This window comes from Hippopotamus amphibius, chromosome 17 (genome assembly GCF_030028045.1).
Source record: "Hippopotamus amphibius kiboko isolate mHipAmp2 chromosome 17, mHipAmp2.hap2, whole genome shotgun sequence".
Taxonomy (NCBI): Eukaryota; Metazoa; Chordata; class Mammalia; order Artiodactyla; family Hippopotamidae; genus Hippopotamus; species Hippopotamus amphibius.
In genome coordinates this window covers 17,186,716-17,206,069 of record NC_080202.1, presented here as the reverse complement: position 1 = coordinate 17,206,069, position 19,354 = coordinate 17,186,716, and the positions used below count along the sequence as shown (strand labels likewise).

The 19,354-nt window shown below is 34.3% G+C and overlaps 1 protein-coding gene across 6 annotated transcripts in view; it reads right to left on the bottom strand.

The window, feature by feature from the left end:
* The window catches only part of NF1 (neurofibromin 1), a 237,044-nt gene that overhangs the window by 138,413 nt on the left and 79,277 nt on the right, over positions 1 to 19,354 (bottom strand). For all 6 annotated transcript variants that reach the window (XM_057714095.1, XM_057714098.1, XM_057714093.1 and 3 more), the window contains exons 9-13: positions 17,334 to 17,507; positions 16,748 to 16,870; positions 16,427 to 16,501; positions 11,571 to 11,702; positions 2,589 to 2,723 (exon numbers count right to left, since the gene is read on the bottom strand). In XM_057714095.1, the coding sequence (XP_057570078.1) occupies positions 2,589 to 2,723; positions 11,571 to 11,702; positions 16,427 to 16,501; positions 16,748 to 16,870; positions 17,334 to 17,507 (639 nt within the window). The remainder of the gene's footprint in view (positions 1 to 2,588; positions 2,724 to 11,570; positions 11,703 to 16,426; positions 16,502 to 16,747; positions 16,871 to 17,333; positions 17,508 to 19,354) is intronic.

Genomic DNA, 19,354 nt, shown 5'->3' with positions numbered 1-19,354 from the left:
CACTTCAAGCACACATAGTTCATTTAAGTGAGGCCAATACAACTAGTGCCCATATTTTATTTTGTTAACTACAGATTCTTGCCCATTACAACGATTAAGGTAAGCCCTCACCCCACTGTATCTATAATTCAAAAACTGTTAGACTATTTTTCTGACATTTATAGTCATTCACTAATAACCCAGTAACATTTATTGAACACCAAAGATACAACAAGTAAAAAAGATGTGTTTCCTACCCTCTTGGAGCATGTAGTCTGGTGGGAAAAACAAACATCAATAAAATAATCAGCTCAACAAGTTTAAACTGCAAATGAGAAAGAACTATGAAGTTATTTGCACCTGTAACAGGGAAATGTGGTACAGTCACGGATGCTTCTTTAGGGCAGTGATACAGCTCAGAATCAGTAGGAATTACTACGTGAAGAGGAGAGGGAACCATATTGTAGCAGAGGAACTGCAAGTGCATGGAGAGGCATGAGGAATGTAGTAAGAGGGAGTAAAAGGCCACCATGACTAAAGAAGACAAATATAACGCTAGATTCCGCAGAGGCGGTAGGTGGGCGTCAAGCACTGAATGACCACGTAGGTCTATTTGGAGTTTGCTTCATCCCAAAAGTAATTTCAACTTAAATCATAAGATTTATTTTAAGCTGGGCAGAAAGCATACGATTTGCTTTTTGAAGAGATCACTGTAACTTTAGTGCAGAGAAATGATTAAAAGGAAGCAGGAGATGATGTAAGCTGAGCAATTAGGAGGCTTGAAAAATTGAGAGTAGTGTGAATTAGGATAGACAGTATACATAGAAGACAATAAAATCACATTACCTTAAAATAACACGATTAAGATCATTTAGTAATTATTCCTATATTTATCCTATTTACTAAGATTTAGATTTTTATAGGTAAAATATAAAATAAATATTTACAATGAATCTTTCACTATTTTAATTTATCTTTGATTACTCTGAGAAAAGTTGTTTAACCACTAGATGGCAGCAAAGAAAATAATTTCAATTTAAATGATCCTTTTCTGCTTGCTAAATTTCAAACTTGGAAAATAGCACGTTTTGCTTAAATTCTTGTTCCTTGACAAACATTTAACACAGAAGGCACTGGTGACTCTGATGCACTCTCTGATCCTGAATTATAGCCATACAAACAGAGTGGTGCTAACACATGACAATGCATGATTAAAAAACACCACAAGTAATTTGTGCTACATAACAAAGAAATGAGTGGAAAAGGTATTTCATTCCTTTCATAACGACTTAATGAGAGATTTTAGGGCTTTTTCTACACCAAAGTTCTAACAATTTATTCTATTAGACTCCCAAATTTGGATGCGCTTTTCAAAGAGTTCAAAACAACACAGGCCTTCTTTTGGGGGTCACTAATCCTTTTGGGAATTCTGTCTCTCTTCCCTTCTCTCTCTCCAGAAAAAAAATTTACATATATATATTTTTTAAATTCAGAGACTCAAAGAACTCTTGAAACTATGGGCATCAAGTTATGAACTCCTATAGTATAGTCATTTGAAAAATATACCATGAAAATTGAAAGCACCCTTAGCACTGAAAAAGTCTGTTGTTGAACAAAGCAAACAGGAAATAGTTCTGGACGCTGCTCTCCAAGGACTGGAGAAACTCCACAGGGGTTAAATATGTTATCCTATGAGCTGCACAATATACTTCTGTTATGTTTGGGGCATTAATAGTATTAGTGTTAATGTTAACTGTATTTTATTAATAGTAATAATATGTAACATTTATTTAGTGCTCATTATGCACCTACACTGCATTGTTCGTAAAAGCATGACACGTACTATCTCAGTCTGTTCAACAATCTAAGTTAGGAACTATTATTATCACCACAATATTTCAGGTAAGAAAACTAAAGCACAGAGAGGTTAAGACACACAAATCACACAGCCAATATGTCTTCAGAGCCCATGTTTTTCATCATTTCATATAACGATCACTCATTTGCATTTGTTAGTTCCTAATTATCTTGTGTACTACAGTGATACTCTCAGGAATCTAATACCATCTGAGGCTGTAACACAGAGCAGAGTTACCACAATAATTGAGTACTAACCATACCCATTTTTATCTCCTCTTCCTCCCAATACAGTATACGCAGGCAAAGCCAATGATAATAAAAAGCTGATGACAGGAAGAAAAGGGGATAGAAAAGCTCCATTATTGGCAACAGCAATTTGAGACTTAAAAAACCAACTGTTTAGATATAGGAAGCACTCAATTTATGGTTGCTTCATTATATCCAAACCCTATCCCAGGATTATGCCTGAATAATATATAACCTGGTAGCAGGGTATGGACAGAAGATCTTACCAAAGTATATTAATTTAATGACAAGAAAAATTAAGACAAAAGGTTAAGAAATCTGATCTAATTATATTAGTATTCTCTGTAAGCTCGTTTTCTTAGGGATGTCTCAGGTTGCATGTATGATCAGGAAGGATCATTCAGTGTTCCTGAGCTAACAATCACCTTCAAGGTTTTGGCATTTCAGTTAAACTAAACTAAGTTAGTATAATAATTTTAAGGCATTTTATAAAAAATACTTACACAAAGTAAGAGCTTTGGATCTGCATGAATTAGTTTCACCATGGACAAGAGAAGATACTTATAGCTTCTTGTCTCCAGGTCTGTAGGTTTTTCTTTAAATTTAAGGCTTGTTACTTTTTCTTTAAATGTAAGGCTCTAAAAACAAAAACATGACATTCACCTTGTAAGAATCAGACATCAGAATCACATAATAGCTATTAAACTTTTCAAATAAATCTATTTTTAAAAAGCTTTGAAAAATAAAGGGACATATTTTATGCCACCAAATGTGTAGTATTAGTAGAAACATTCAATATAAAGTATAAGATTAATATAATTAAGCTTAAAAAGCAAATAAAAATTATCTTTGTAACATTTATATTATTCTTATATAATCTAACAAAGTTTAAGTGAAAAATCTGCTAACATACTAAAAGCTTTAATGTAAGGTTGACTCCTATGTTTTTTGTTTTGTTTTGTTATTTATTTATTTATTTATTTATTGGCTGTGTTGGGTCTCCATTGCTGTGCGTGGGCTTTCTCTAGTTGCAGAGAGCGAGGGCTACTCTGTTTCGGTGCGCGGGCTTCTCATTGCGGTGGCCTGCACCGTTGCAGAGCACAGGCTCTAGGCACTGGGCTTCAGTAGTTGTGGCACGTTGGCTCAATAGTTGTGGCTCGCAGGCTCTAGAGAACAGGCTCAGTAGCTGTGGCACATAGGCTTAGTTGCCCCAAGGCATGTGGGATCCTCCTGGACCAGGGATCAAACCTGTGTCCCCTGCATTGGCAGGCAGATTCCCAACCACTGCACCATCAGGGAAGCCCCTTGACTCCTATGTTACAAGCAAACTTCCAAATGTGATAACATTAGGGATAAAATATTTATTATATAGTTCTCACAGAACATACAGTGAGCAACTCATTTAATAAAACATCTCATATACATATACACAAATATTTCATAGAATCAATGACATTATTAATTGTAAGATGCATCATTATTTTATGTACCACAAGGAATGAAAACTCACTATCAACTGTAAGACATCACACAAATAAGATGCACCCCCAATTTCAAAAATGTTAAATAGGTGCTTCTTAGAATTAAAGAAATATGCTATATAGGCAATATCTGTATTTTATAGTTTAACTGTTTTTCTTTTTCCTTTAGTGGCATTCCATCTCTCTCAAGTTACACAATGAGCATGTTTTGCCTGAAGAACACTGATAAAACAGAGAAAGAATTCTTTGAAAAAATTAAATCATGGAAAATGTGTTTCAATTACAGAGATACTATGGTGGATGTTGTGTTAATATTATAAGTATGGATGCTATTCAACTGAAAATCCAACAATTATATTCTGGGTCCAATACCACCTTTCTATCTATTCTTACAACATTTCCCCTTTTCCTTTAAATGGAAACAAAAATCTGTGCTTTTGACATGTATGCTTTTATATGCACATATGTGCAAATATGCAGACAGAAGAACACCCAGCATCTATGGGCTCATAATTAAAATGCCTATGTAAACAGGCTATCTTTCAAAGGTAAAAAGTACAGATGCATATCTATAACACGCAGCAATTACCGTCAATGTTTACATGTGAGAAATGCATTTGTTATTATGCCCAGAACACTGAAGGTTTTTGTCCTCAGTGTGGAAGAACAACTATCTAATGTTCTACAGGAATGTCACTACAGAAAATAAATAGCAAAACCTACAAATACTAGCTGCTTTTGTATTTATAATCCCACAGTAAATGTCTTACCAAATGTATTTAATAAATTGTTATTTGGGACCTTTCCCTGGTGGCACAGTGGTTAAGAATCTACCTGCCGTGACTTCTTAGGTGGCGCAGTGGGTAAGAATCTGCCTGCCAATGCAGCGGACATGGTTTTGATCCCTACCCCAAGAAGATACCACATGCCGTGAAGCAACTAAGCCCGTGCACCACAACTATTGAGCTCATGTGCCGCAACTACTGAAGCCCACGTGCCTAGAGCCCATGCTCTGCAACAAGAGAGGCCACTGCAATGAGAAGCCCACGCACCACAACAAAGAGTAGCCCCCGCTCCCCACAACTAGAGAAAGCCCGTGTGCAGCAACGAAGACCCAACACAATCGAAAGAAGGAAGGAAGGAAAGAAAGAAAGAAAGAAAGAAAAAAAATAAAAGAAAAGAAAAGAGAAAAGAAAAGAAAAAAGAAAAGAAAAGAAAAAGAAAGAAAGGAAGGAAGAGAAGAAAGGAAGAGAAAGAAAGAAAGAATCTACCTGCCAATGCAGGGGACACGGGTTTGATCCCTGGGCTGAAAAGATCCCACATGCCACAAAGCAAATAGGTCTGTGTGCCACAACTACCAAGCCTGTACTCTAGAGACCACATGCCACAACGACCGAAGCCTGTGCACCTAGAGCCCACGCTCCTCAACAAGTCACTGCAATGAGAAGCCCACACACCACAACAATCAGTAGCCACCCACGCACACAGCAATGAAGACCCAACGCAGCCAATACATGAATAAATTAAGAAATATATATATCCTTGACTCCTAAAAAATGCCAAGAAAACCACAAACTGCCCCATTAAAAAATATTTTTAAAAAAATAATTTTAAAATATTGCTGTTTTTACTGTTTGCTCCCACAAAACTGTCTTCCACTCTAAGTCAAGGTAACACCTTAGATCAAGGTAAAACTTTCATTAAACAAATTTATTTACTAAGATGTAACTGAGTGTAACTGTTCTTCCATGATGCAGCCACTACACAGAAAAACAGAGCAGAGAACAATCAGCTGATATACAAATTATCTATTTATTAATCACTTCCAAAAAGTAAATAATAGTTTGTATCACATGAATCTCAGCTATCAGCATACAAATTTTGTTCCCACATGGCTGTGTAATACACATTGTAAGACTTGAAAAATTCTACACCACTTGCAATTACTAACTTGAAATAGATTAAAAACTTAAACGTAAGATTGGAAACCATAAAATTTCCAGAAGAAAACAAAACAAAAAAAACAATGGCAATGATTTTTTGTATATGACACCTAAAGCACAAACAACAAAATAACAACAAGTGGGGTGTTGTTTTTCAAACTAAACAGCTTCTGCACAGGAAAAGAAATGATTAATAAGACAAAAAGACAACCTAGGTAATGGAAAAAAATTTGCAAATCATAAATTGATAAGCAGTTACTATCCAAAATATGTAAAGAATTCATATATCTCAATGGCAAAAAAACAAATAATCCAATTTAAAAAGGGACAAAGCACATGAATAAACATTTTCCCAAAGGAGATATACAAGTGGCCAACAGATACATGAAAATGTACTCAAATTATTAATCATCAGGGAAATGGAAATAAAACGAGCTATCTAACACCTCACACCTGTAACAGTGACTATCATGGAAAAGACAAGAGATAACAAATGCTGGTGAAGATGTGGAGAAAAGGGAACCCTTGTGCACTACTGGTGGGATTTAACTGGTGCAGCCACTAAGGGAAACAGTATGGTGGTTCCTCAAAAAATTAAAAACAGAATTACCATATGATCTGGCAACTCTACTTTTGGATATTTATCCGAAGAAAATGAAAACACTATGTCAAAGATATATCTACACCTCTATGTTCACTGCAGCATTACTTACAATTGCCAAGGCTTGGAAACAAGTGTCATGAAAACTGTGGTGTACACACACACACACACACACACAATGGATTGTTATTCAAACATAAAAAGAAGGAAATCCTGCCATTTGCGACAACATGAGTGGACCTTGAGGGCATTATGCTAAGTGAAATAAGTCAGACAGAGAAAGACTACATGATCTCACTTATATGTGGAATCTTAAAAAAAAACAAATGAAACAAACAAACAAAACCCCAAACCAAAAAACAAACTCATAGAAAAAAAGAGATCAGATTTCTGGTTACCAGACACAGGGAGTAGTGGTTGGGAGAACTGGATGAAAATGGTCAAGAGACACAAACTTTCAGTTATCAGACAAATAAGTACTGGGGATGTACAACATGATGACTACAGTTAACACTGCTATATGGAAAGTTAAGAAAGTAGATCCTGAGTTCTCATCACAAGGAAAAAAGCTTTCTTTTTTCTTTCGTACGTATATGAAATGATGGATGTTAACTAAACATACCGTGGTAATCATTTCACAGTATACATAAGTTATTATGCAGCATGTCTTAAACTTACATAGCGCTGTGGGTCAACTATATCTCAATAAAACTGGGGGGAAAGACTTGAAAATTTTAATAGATTTTTAAATTCAACTACCTTTTAATTAATGACCATTAGTGGGTTACATAAAGTCAGAAATAACATGCTAAAGACAAAAGATATTTCTTAGCTAGAAATGCAAGAAAAATAAACCATCCATTAATTTATTAATTGATCTCCCACACTGTAAATAACAGTAGGAATCCAACCTGGTATAAGGGCATTGGCTAAAGAGGAGAGGCAGTCACGTCCAGGAAAAAAATCATGACTCAGAGTATCCAGGTGCTTATGAAGGGCCCAAACCATTTGTTAACTTATTTAAGACCATGACTGAATTATACACATGTAAGAAGCATGTGCTGAGCCAGGATGCCCTTTAAGAAGGAAAATTTTTGTGCAGAATCTACACATATTAACAGATTATCTTATTTTTAGAACATAAATGATTAGTGCTGCTATAAACATCTCAAATTTTTAAAAACACTACAAAAGTACAAAATGGAGAAGCTATGGCTAATGTTCATATGAAAAAAGGCTAAAGAGTTTAAGTGATAAAAAGCTTAATTTAAAATGAGGCAAAGTTTGACTAGAAACATTGTATATGCAGACACAGCAGGTTAATACTTTTCATCAATTACTACACCACATCTGGAACACTAAACTCATAACTTTACATGTCATTTTCACTGAAAAAAAGCAATGAAGATTCTTTCCAGAAGAGAAGCATACCAGATGGAGGGGGGTTTTGAAAGCAGGTCAAGTAAGAAATTCAACAGATATGTACTAGATGCCTCCAATGTGCCAGACACTGTTCTAGGGACCAGAAGCCGGGTGCTGGACAAGCCAGACAAGGCTCCTGCTTTCATCAAGCTAACACAAGGGCAGGGGAAGACAGCTGAAGAACTACAAAGACACTGGACTGAATGTTGACTACAACCATGTGACGATCTGTCATTCACTTAACATTACTTGTGCCTCAGTTTCCTTAGCTATAAAAATAGATGAAAGAAAGCACACACACACTTTGTTTGTTTTTGTTTTTGTTTTTGTAGCACAGCATGGCATGTGGCATCTTAATTCCCAGACCAGGGACTGAACTTGCACCTCCTGCAGTGGAAGGGCAGAGTCTTAACCACCAGACTGCCAGGGAAGTCCCACACATGCACTTTTAAAGAGAGCTGAAATAATAAAATCCCTTCCAATGCTAAAATGATGTAAAAATAAAAAGAACCCTTAGCAGTACAGTATAACTTTATTCAAATATCTGCAGTGCTGTCTTATAGAAGAATCAGAAGTGTTCTATAGAGCTCCTATAGAAAGAGTTCTATAGAAAAAGAGAGAGGATAATGATGGCTGGGAGTGATAGGGACATGAGTTGATTTTCACTGAAGAAAAATTTTCAAGTAGTTGGCTCTTTATAGAAAGAAATTTATCCATATCCAAAATACAGAGTAGTTGTAAAGCCTAGAAACACAGATATTATTTTAACTTTACACAATGGAACTCCCTGATAGCTACTTCTGCAGCAAGCTGAAAGCTAAGATTTATCAGAGCCACAAACTATCTGAGGCAATGCAAATAAGGACAACCCACTGAACACATCATGTAATACAGTGGTTCTCAACTGGGGGCAATTCTGTTCCCCAGAGAATATCTGAAAACGTCTGGAGACATTTTTGGGTTTTCATGGCTGGCTGGGGGAAAGGGGATGCTACTGGCATCTAGTGGGCAGAGACTAAAGATACTGTTAAACATCCCACCAAGCACAGGACAGTCCCCTACAACAAAGAACTAACCATGCCAAAATGTCAATAGTACCAAGGTTGAGAAACCCTGATGTAAAGTATCTCTAAACCATTCATTATGTATATTTGACTACTTGCAGACTTTATGGCTACCGTAGTTGGCTCTTTATTAGTTTTCAAGCAAAACCTGTAAGACGGGCATCTCAGTGTCTGTTTAGCTCATCACGCTTCCCTGGCATTAACAACACGCTTGGCAGTGAGTGGGAGTGTGATACTTCCTATATTTGTTGTCCAATTGTTCACTCACCAGGCTTAAGAAGGGTGACATTTACCTTAAAGATGATCCAAATTATAGCATTTTCTTATTCTAAAAAGATTATTTCATATTAAATTTGTGATTATTTTCCCTGATAAGAGTATCAGCCAGAGCCTGGATGGGAGGGGAGTCTGGGGGAGAAGGGATACATGTATATGTATGGCTGAGTTGCTTTGTTGTGCACCTGAAATTATCACAACATTGTTAATCGGCTATACTCCAAGATAAAATAAAAAGTTAAAAAAAAAATAAAGAGTATCAGCCAGGAAGCCATCCTTAGCCATTATGTACAAATAGACATATATATGAAACTTCATACACAGGTATATATATAAATACATGGATATAATCAGCTTAAGAAAGATTTTGAAAATCAAATGTATACTGAAACTTTCAGAGAATAATTAGAAATAAAAACTAAATTCTTACCACAGGTATCCTGGGACCAAAGGAAGTGTAGTTATGGCTTTTATGAAATACTTACGATTAATAGTGAGTATAGTATGTGGCTCCTAGAATCAGCTAATAACTAGGGCTAAAAAGTAAAAAAACTTCCAAACGTGGGGAACGTTTTCAGACTACCAATAAAGTTTTGTTTTTGTTCAAAAGAATAATTTAGTTTCATTTTCTTTCAGTCCTCATGCACAGAAAATTACAGACAACTGGTAAACTGGATATTGAAGTCAAATTGGAAATGAATATCAACTTTCCATCAATTCCTATTATTGCCAGCCATTAATGTTCTACTGTAAGAAGTAGAAAACTTAAAATAAAAGTCAAAGTTCTAACTTCCCAGAAGATATCTGGAATGCACAAATAGGTCAGTAAATAATTTTTAAACAGTTTATTTCATTTTCTACAACTTTTTAAAAATAATGTCAAGTTAATAACATTTAAGTAGTTATTATTTATGTTTATCTCCAATTAAGTTACACTTGGATTGAAATTTTATTTTTTTTTAAATTTTTTAAAAATAATTTATTATTTATTTATTTATTTTTGGCTGCGTTGGATCTTCGTTGCTGCAGCGGGCTTTTGTCTAGTTGCAGCGAATGGGGGCTACTCTTCATTGCGCTGCACAGGCTTCTCAGTGTGGTGGCCTCTCTTGTTGTGGAGCATGAGTTCTAGGCACGTACACTTCAGTAGCTGTGGCACACAGGCTCAATAGTTGTGGCTCTTGGACTCTAGAACATAGGCTCAGCAGTTGTGGCACACAGGTTTAGTTGCTCCGAGGCATGTGGGATCTTCCTGGACCAGGGATCAAATCCGTGTCCCCTGCATTGGCAGGTGGATTCTTAACCACCGCACCACCAGGGAAGCCCAAAATTTTCATTTTTTAAAAAAATTAAATACTTAGCATTGCAAAAAGTCAACTAAAGATAACTTTCCATTTTATTTACTAAAACAGGACTGCCATGCTCTTTGGGCTATAATTTTTTGGGCTAAATAATACCAAAATATATAGCAAACTTCTTTATTTGACTATCTAAGATAAACAATCCTCAGAAACATTGACTAACAAGTGGATCAGAGTGAACTAAAACTGTATAAAATCAAAATATTTTATTGACTAAGGGAACCTGGAAAAGAGATGTATGCCAGGAAGGAAGCTGTTTATCTTTCAAGTGTGAAATGGCTAATTTACTAATAAAACCAACAGGTGAAGCATGCCACATTTTCATTTGAAATGATGTGACTATAATGGTAACTATACACAGAAAAGTCAAAGAAACCAAGGACTTTTCTGAGTTAGTTACAACTGTCATACTTACAGCCACAGATGCCTATAAGAGTATTAATCTGTTAGAATGCCTATTTGAAAATGGTCTATTTTTATTAAGTTTAGAGTCAAACTTTAATATCAAAGTGCCTATCATTTTAAATGTTCAAAGCATGTTTAATGAAATATGGAATATTTTTATTTTAAATATAAACTTTAAATTTTATTTCTAATTTCCTATGTGCAATATTCAGCACCCAATGAGCAAAACTGTGCATTAGTAGTAGGAACATTCACTCTAACCCAGGAGTCAGCTTCCCTTACTCATCCTCAAAAGATGAGGATCTAATCAAAATATTTTGATTCATAAGTAAAAATTAAAGGAAAAAGAAACTAAAAAAAGAAAGAAAAAGTCACATTCATTAAGACTTTAACAGCATTTTGTTAGAAAATCTAAGAAAAATAAGTTAAACTCACTGAAACAGTGGAAAACATACATCAACTAGTACTGCAACAAAATTGCAGTATTCAACACACCACAATACTTATTGAAAAGAAAAGTCTCATTTGATTTTTTTTAAGCTCTTTATTGGAATACAATTGCTTTACATTCTTGTACCAGTTTTTGAGGTACATAAAAGTCAATCGGCTGTATTTATACACATATCCCCATATTCCCTCCCTCCCGTGACTCCCAGGCACCCTCCCCGTCCCCGCCCTCTAAGGCATCATCCATCATCGAGTTGATCTCCCTTTGTTATACAGCAACTTCCCACTGGCTATTTTACAGTTGGTAGTGTATCTATGTCTATGCTACTCTCTCACTTCATCCCAGCTTCCCCTTCGCCCCCCGCCCCCCCAACCTCGTGTCCTTCAGTCCATTTGATTTTCTAAAATAATCAAAACAGCAAGAATGGATAAAGACATGAAAATGCAACTGCAAGAAGGTGGAATTCAAAATTCATGATTAATCTTACCGGTGCCATTCGTATTGCTGGGTGTGCTCCACAACCCTGCACTGCTTTATGAAGTGTTTCACCAAACATATTTCGAAGTTCAACTGAGTGACAATATACGGCATCAATCTTAGGCCACCAATCCAATGCAGACTGGAGAAAAACAGAGACCATAGGAAAGAAAAGTCCAAATGTGTATGAGTTATATGCCCTGGTACTCACTATAGTTTTACGGTTTATCACTTCGTGAGAAATTTTCTAAGACCATGCAAACACACATTATGACTTCCAAAGTCTTCAAGTAATGTCTCTGAATAATTGAAACACCAAACCATACATCTATTTTAAAATATCATAATGAACATGAGACAAATTGCTCACTACATGAGCACGAGCATATGAGACTGTCTTTTCTCACTGATAATCTAGTGAATCTGAAAAATAAAGTTTTTAGAGAGCTAACTGTGTAGCCAATCTTTTTCTTTTTTATAAGTGTAATGTTTTACAATTTCAGAAACATATGCATGTATAGTATATATTTTCCCAAGGCAAGAATGCTATTATCAGTTTTAAAAGAGATTAGTGGTTCAACATGATGTTGAAGGAATATGTGGTAAACCACTGCTTATATGCCTACAGACAAACAACAATGATAATTACAACATGAAATGAGTAAATGACATAAGGCTATTAGTAAACCTATAATCTTAAATTGATGTGCAATGATGGCACAATACATGAGAAGACTAATGATTGCCACAAAGACAAAATGATGATAGCTAAATATTTTTAAAGGTAATTATGTAAATATTCTTCTATAGTTTAACCTGTTTCTTTAGTTTTGATTCTAGTTTTCAGTGCCTACTTTATTTGAAAGTGTATCTTTAGCTTTTACTTTTAAATGAATTAATTAGTATAGTATGAAAAAAATGACAATTATGAAAATCACTACAACTGTTAAGTTTGTCTATTACTGAATATAAAAATGACTGGATGAATTTTCACTACATATGAAGAGTATGCAAGGAATAGGATGACTTAAAATACAGGCTTCCAATTTATAATACTCCTGCGATTAGAAATACCTGGAAGAAAAATCTGAAATAGTAGATAAGGGGGATGTGATAGCTTCACATTCTAGTCCCAAGTTTCTTCTAATTTGAAACTAAGCTAATTAAATTCTCAACATTTAATTTTTTTAGCCATAACTCTGAGAATATTTTGAGTAGCATCAGGTTATATTACCTAAACCTCAAATTTTGGATTATAAACTCTATTTACTGGATAGTGTACTAGAAAACCAATTTACAAAATACAATCGATACTGAACTCCATTTATGAAAAACTCCAAAACTATGAGGGAAGAAATACTTTCATTTGGATAGTATGGTTGTTTCCATTTTTCTCTCAAACTCTTACTTTATTTACTTCCTAACAAATGATCAAGTTTTATTAGTTTGGTTATATAATGAATTCCTTAAACTTTAGTTAATTTGGTCACCTGACTTGCCCAGAGCAATCAATACACCTTGATTTCCATACATTTACTAATTTATACAGCTTGTGTTAATCAGCTTAAAGTAACAAAGGCTGAATAATCACAAAATGCATTGAGATAAGGGTCCTCCTCATTCTACTGACCCTATAATATCTTGTCAGAAACTGCTGAACTAAAGACATGCAATCCCATGCAACATCCTATCCGCACTATGATAGCTGCTGAAATTGTATCACGGTACCAAGTATACCCTATCAAATAACTTGATTTTAACTTAAGATTTAGCTATTTTCATAACTGCTATTTTTCATAATATATAAAATCATTCATTTTAATGTAAAAGTTAAAGATACACTTTCAAATAAAATAGGCACTAAAACCTAGACATCATGTAGTTGGTAAAAATTTTACTGTTCTAAGCAGTTATTAAATGTCTCCTTTCTGAAACTAGTCAATTAAGGTAGACTTATTCTTTTTTGTCCTTGAAAACTCTAAGTTTATTGCCAAACAAATGGTAACACTTTTATACTATAAGCAAACCATGTGGCAATTCTTCAAGAGTATTTCAATAAATTTCACATGCCTTGGAAATAATCTTTTCAACCAAACCCTCTCAGTAGAAAGAGATCATCTCATCCTCACTATGTGAACTATCCATAAGAAAACTACAGTAAACTGCCATAAGGAAAAAACAATACTAAGTACTATACTAGCTAAAGCACGTTCCACTGATGGGAGAGATATTTGGCTCATATGTGTATATATTATTTATTTAATTGCCCAATTATAACAACATATCTAACCTAACCTAAAGGAAGCCTATAAAGATTAAACACATAACACAGATCTTATGACTATAATTCATCTCTTATGGCATTCCAGAATAAAAAAGGTGACAGTACTATGCGTACCATTTTAGAAACTGATAAAAGCTTAAATTATAATCAAATAGTGACTAGATTTTCAGATTTCTTAAGAAGAAACAGTAGCTATGAACTGAATATGAGTACGTTTCACAAAAGCAAAACAAAACATCATTACTACTTCTACATAAACCCTCAAAACCACATCAGTAAAACTTTTATCTAATTTGAGAATATGGTAATTTTAAAAAATCTGTGAACTGGCTAAAGAACCAAGGAAGAAAAGAACTTATGAGGTGTATTGGACCAAGAATCATTTAAAAGTAAATCTTATACTACAAATAAGTTTAAGATCAGGAGTCCAAATATCTAAGAAAAATTTTATGTGATTTCAAGACAAAATAGTTCCATAATAACTGCATTCAGTGAGATTCTATAGTAGTCAATTCCATAAATTTGCATATTTACTTTATACATAGTCCTTTCCAGTCAGAAATTACTTCAGATTCAATATCGATTAGCTTCAAACCAAAGGAAAGAAAAACCCTAACAAGAAACAATTTATCAATCTATTATGATAAAGTATCATTACATAATGTCCAACTTCAGAAGACATTTTATAGACTCAAATTTATGCTTCTTTTCAAGCTATTCATTAAAAGGTTACTGATGCTTAACATTTTAAGCTGGTCAATACAGGTTGCTCTTTATAAAAACAGATTTCATATTGACGTGGCCTCTGATACAGACACACTCCACCTTCACACATGCAGTGCTCATTAGAGTACAGAAGGATGCACAACCACTTCACCATATACACTGAGGCATGCATGAAGTACCACTCCAGGCATGCTTTAAACCCACAAAGGAGCAGCTCAGCCACTTACAGCAGTGCCAAGTCCATGCTTGAAAGTGCTCTATATATTCAATTGTAGACAAAAATATTTCACAATTAAAGTAACTAGCCACAGAGTATCAAAAAAGTATATATTTGGGTTTATTAAATACAGCTTTAAGCATTTACGTAAACTATCCACTCTAATAAATGGAATGATTTTAGTATTATAAACCAAAGGAGAAAAAACACTTTATTTCTGAATTACACATAAACCTGAAAGGTAAAAACTGTTGCTTTTTTAAATTAATGGCCTTGAAAATAACCCTTAAGGGTAAAATGTCCTGGCTCATTACACTGGCAAAAGTAAAGTAAAAATTTTTCTAAGTTTTTAATACAAACATACCTTATCTGCAATATCAGATTCATTAAACTTTCTGTTTTGGAAGAAACAGTAGTTAATGTTACTTCTACCTATAATGATCCTCAACTGAGAGAGGATTCATTCCCTCAGGCATTTTTAGTTATTCATAATGTCTGGGGGCAGCGAAGGGAGACAAGGGAAGTGGCACAAATGGTATTTAATGAAATGAGGACCAGGGATGCTAAATGTCCTACAACGCACAAGGCAGTCCTGCATAACAAAGGTTGTCCTGACCAAAAATGCTACCAGCACCCCACTGAGAAAAACTAAATGTGTCACTAATTAGCTTTATTTATAGTTATTATTCCTCTGCAGGAATGGATAAAAGAAAATGTGGGAGAATTTGATATAATTCAATACATCCAAGGCAAATGAAGGTGGGAAGGATATTTTTAACTCACTGAAGACACACTCTTAAAGTGAAATTTGATTATAAAGAGGACAAATATAACAAGTTATCAATGATTAAAGTCCTTTTTAAGGGAGGAAAACAGGAAAAAGTTGAAAATTTTACACATATGTGTGAATATCCAAAAATCGATAAAAGTGGAGCTATGGTAAATAACACTTGAAAACCTTCAAACTATGATCAGAAGAACAGAAATTTTTAAATCCATGGTCCAAATCTGATAAGGTTACTATCCTTCTACTTAATGTACTCACATCAGAGTTGAAGGTTTCACAAATACCTTTTAAATGAATGCTTATTTTGTCTGATATGCTTTTATATCATGTAAACGCCTCTAAGTATTAATGCTTCATTTGTTTAAGAAAGACTAAAAAATACAACCAAATATGGTCTCGCCATTTTTTTAATGTACACAATGGGCTACAAAATAAATACTGTTACTTTTAAACAGTAAGGTGACAAGTCAGAATGTATCAAACACTGGGAAAGGGCTAAGAGTATTAAAATAATATGTGAAGAGCTTTGGGATGAAAATGTTAAGTTATATTTTCAGTGGCATTGTTCTCAAGGGCTTCTGATCCAAATATCTTTTAAGTTTAACCTTTCCAAAGGATACTATTAACTCCATCTTCCTCAATAAAGGCCCTGAGATCAAGATTAAATATGAAAAATATAATTGTGTATCAGTTATTAGATAAAATCATGTGTGAGTAATCTTCCTATATCATACATCTAAATTCAAAATCTTTTGTGCAACAAAAATATCTTTCTTAGAAAGAAATAAAAAAGGAGTAAAGGAAAAAAAGGAAAAAAAATTTAAGTAATTTAGCAATACCTTTTGGACTTACATTGGTGATGATTCGATGGAGTGAATTTACCAGCACATAGTGAAATGTGGAAGGGGAATTCTGAGCCAGGCAGATCTACAGAGGAAAGAAAAAAAAACAGTAGGTTATTTCTATGAGAAAAATAGATAGCAACATAAATGAGGACAAAAGGCACAACAAAAAGAAAGTTTTTTAAAAATGAATTTTTAAGGTCTTGAAATTAACATATAATAATGAAAAATACCAACAGAGGTGTAAGCTATTCATCATTCTACTCTTCTCACATTTATAAAGGATCAACAGCGTCAGTAAACAAAACTGGATGAAAACCAATGCTCTCACCTTAAAGTGTTGGTTGTTGTGAGGGCTTATACGAAAGCAAGAAACAAGGCAGTCAATCATTAGATCCACATCTGCAGGCTGACTGCCTCTTGAGAATGGTTTACTTGGATTAAAAAGCAGGTTCTATGAAAATCCCAATAGAAAACAAAAACCTTTAAACAGTCACATAGTATTTTTTTCTGCTAGTATTTAATAATAACACATCATCCACACAGATGGTAGTAACATTTAGTTGCCAGAAGAAACACAAAGCACTAATATTGTGGTTTATGAGTCTGATAAAATTCTTACTATACCACATATGGTTCCTTTCAGGCCCAAATTTCTACATTATTTTAAATCCAAGTCTGAAGATTTATGCTAATTTAAGAAAACTAGTTAATTCTGTGTTTTCTTCATATTCTAAGCCACTTTACGTAGCCTGAGGAACAGTAACAAAAGCAGGTCCTATGAACTGAATAAAAGACTCAGAACTTTTGTGTTAGCAATGATCTTTGACAATAATCTACTATAGTATTTATACTACAAGTTTATTCTTCATTTAACATTTTTAAAGTTTCTATAAGAGAAATAAGAAACTTGTTACCTTAAGATCAACCACCATGGACTGAACTAGTAGGAAGATGACAGAGTTATCTTCCCAATTGATGTAAGTACTTGCTTTACACAGTTTGACACAGGCGATTGCAGCGCTTTCAGTCAGCTGCCTGCTTCCTCCGTGGCCAGCAAGTGCTTTTCGTAGACTGTCCAGAAATAACTTCTACAAAATTCAAATACAGCAATAAGACAATATATTAAGTTTCTTAGATTTCATACTCACCTAATAAAGTAGCAAATTATCAGCCTCTAAAAATTATACTCTGGAAATACATAACTGATATTTGTGGTTTTAAATTTCACAATTTAAGTAGCTATCATCATTTAAATGTTTCTCGAATTCAAAGAAAAAAAAACAAAAAACTCTGTTCTTCCCTTTCTGTTTAATTATTAAAGGAACAGGAGAAACAGTCCTTCCAAAACATTGTAGTTGACTTCTCAACCCTGAATTCAGCTGATCAAATTTTCTTTTTTATATTATCTTTGATTTCTAAATATTATACTTTCTTGGTTACGGTCTATCTCAAATTGTTCCATCTTTATCTAAAACTCCAGGCTATATTCAACCTTCAGTGTTCTAACTAAGGATATATCTAAGGCTGTTCTATTGCTCTAAATTCCATCCCTCACAAAAAGTTATGCATTCTTGTGATCTCAAGCCCTCTCTACAGCTCACGAACAAATCTCTCACCTTGACTTCACTCCTAACTGAAAATAATATATCTACACTTACACACATTCTCAAATATAACATGCCAAAAGCTAAACTCACTTAACAACAGCAGAATACACATTCTTCTCAAATACACATGGAACAACCTCCAGGATGGATCATATGTTAGGCCACAAAATAAGCCTTAATAAACTTAGATTAAAATAATATAATCTTTCTGATCACAATGAAATGAAACTAGAAATCAATAGCAGAAGGAAACTGGAAAATTCACAGATGTGTGAAAATTAAACAACACCATTCACTGGTCAAAGGAAAATCACAAGAAAATTAGAAAATATCTTGAGACAAATCAAAGTAAAAATACAACACACCAAAACTTAAAGAAAACAGGGCTAATTGGAAAATTTATAGCTGGAAACTCTTACATTAAAAAAGAAGAAAGTTCTCAAATCAATAACCTAAATGTATATCTAAGGAACTAGAAAAATAAGAGCGAAGTAAACCCAAAGCTAGTAAAAGGAAGGAAATAATAAAGACTAAAGCAAAGATAAATGAAAGAGAGAATAGAAAAATAGGGGAAAAATCAAAAGTTGGTTCTTTGAAAAGGTCAAGAAATTTGACAAACCTTTAGCTAGATTGATTAAGAAAAAAAGAAGACTCAAATTACTAAAAATCAGAACTGGAAGTGAGGACATTATTGTTTTAACAGAAATAAAGATTATTACACTATGAAAAATTATACACCAACAAACTGAATAATCTAGACAAATGGGCAAATTCCCAGAAACATACAATCTACCAAAACTAACTCACAGAAATTCTTGGGACTTCCCTCGTTGTCCAGTGGTTAAGAATCCACCTCCCAATAGACCTAGAGTCTGTCATACAGAGTGAAGTAAGCCAGAAAGAGAAAAACAAATACTGTATGCTAACTCATATATATGGACTCTAAAAAAAAAATGGTACTGATGAACCCAGTGACAGGGCAAGAATAAGGATGCAGATGCAGAGAATGGACTGGAGAACACGGGGTTAGGGGGGTGAGGGGGCGAAGGGGAAACTGGGATGAAGTGAGAGTAGCATAGACATATTTACACTACCAACTGCAAAATATATAGCTTGTGGGAAGCTGCTGGACAATAAAGGGAGATCAACTCGATGATGGGTAATGCCTTAGAGGGTGGGAGGGAGTCACGGGAGGGAGGGGATATGCGGATATATGTATAAATACAGCTGATTCACTTTGGTGTACTTCAAAAGCTGGTACAAGAGTGTAAAGCAATTATATTCCAATAAAGAGCTTAAAAAAAAAAAAATCCACCTTCCAATGCACG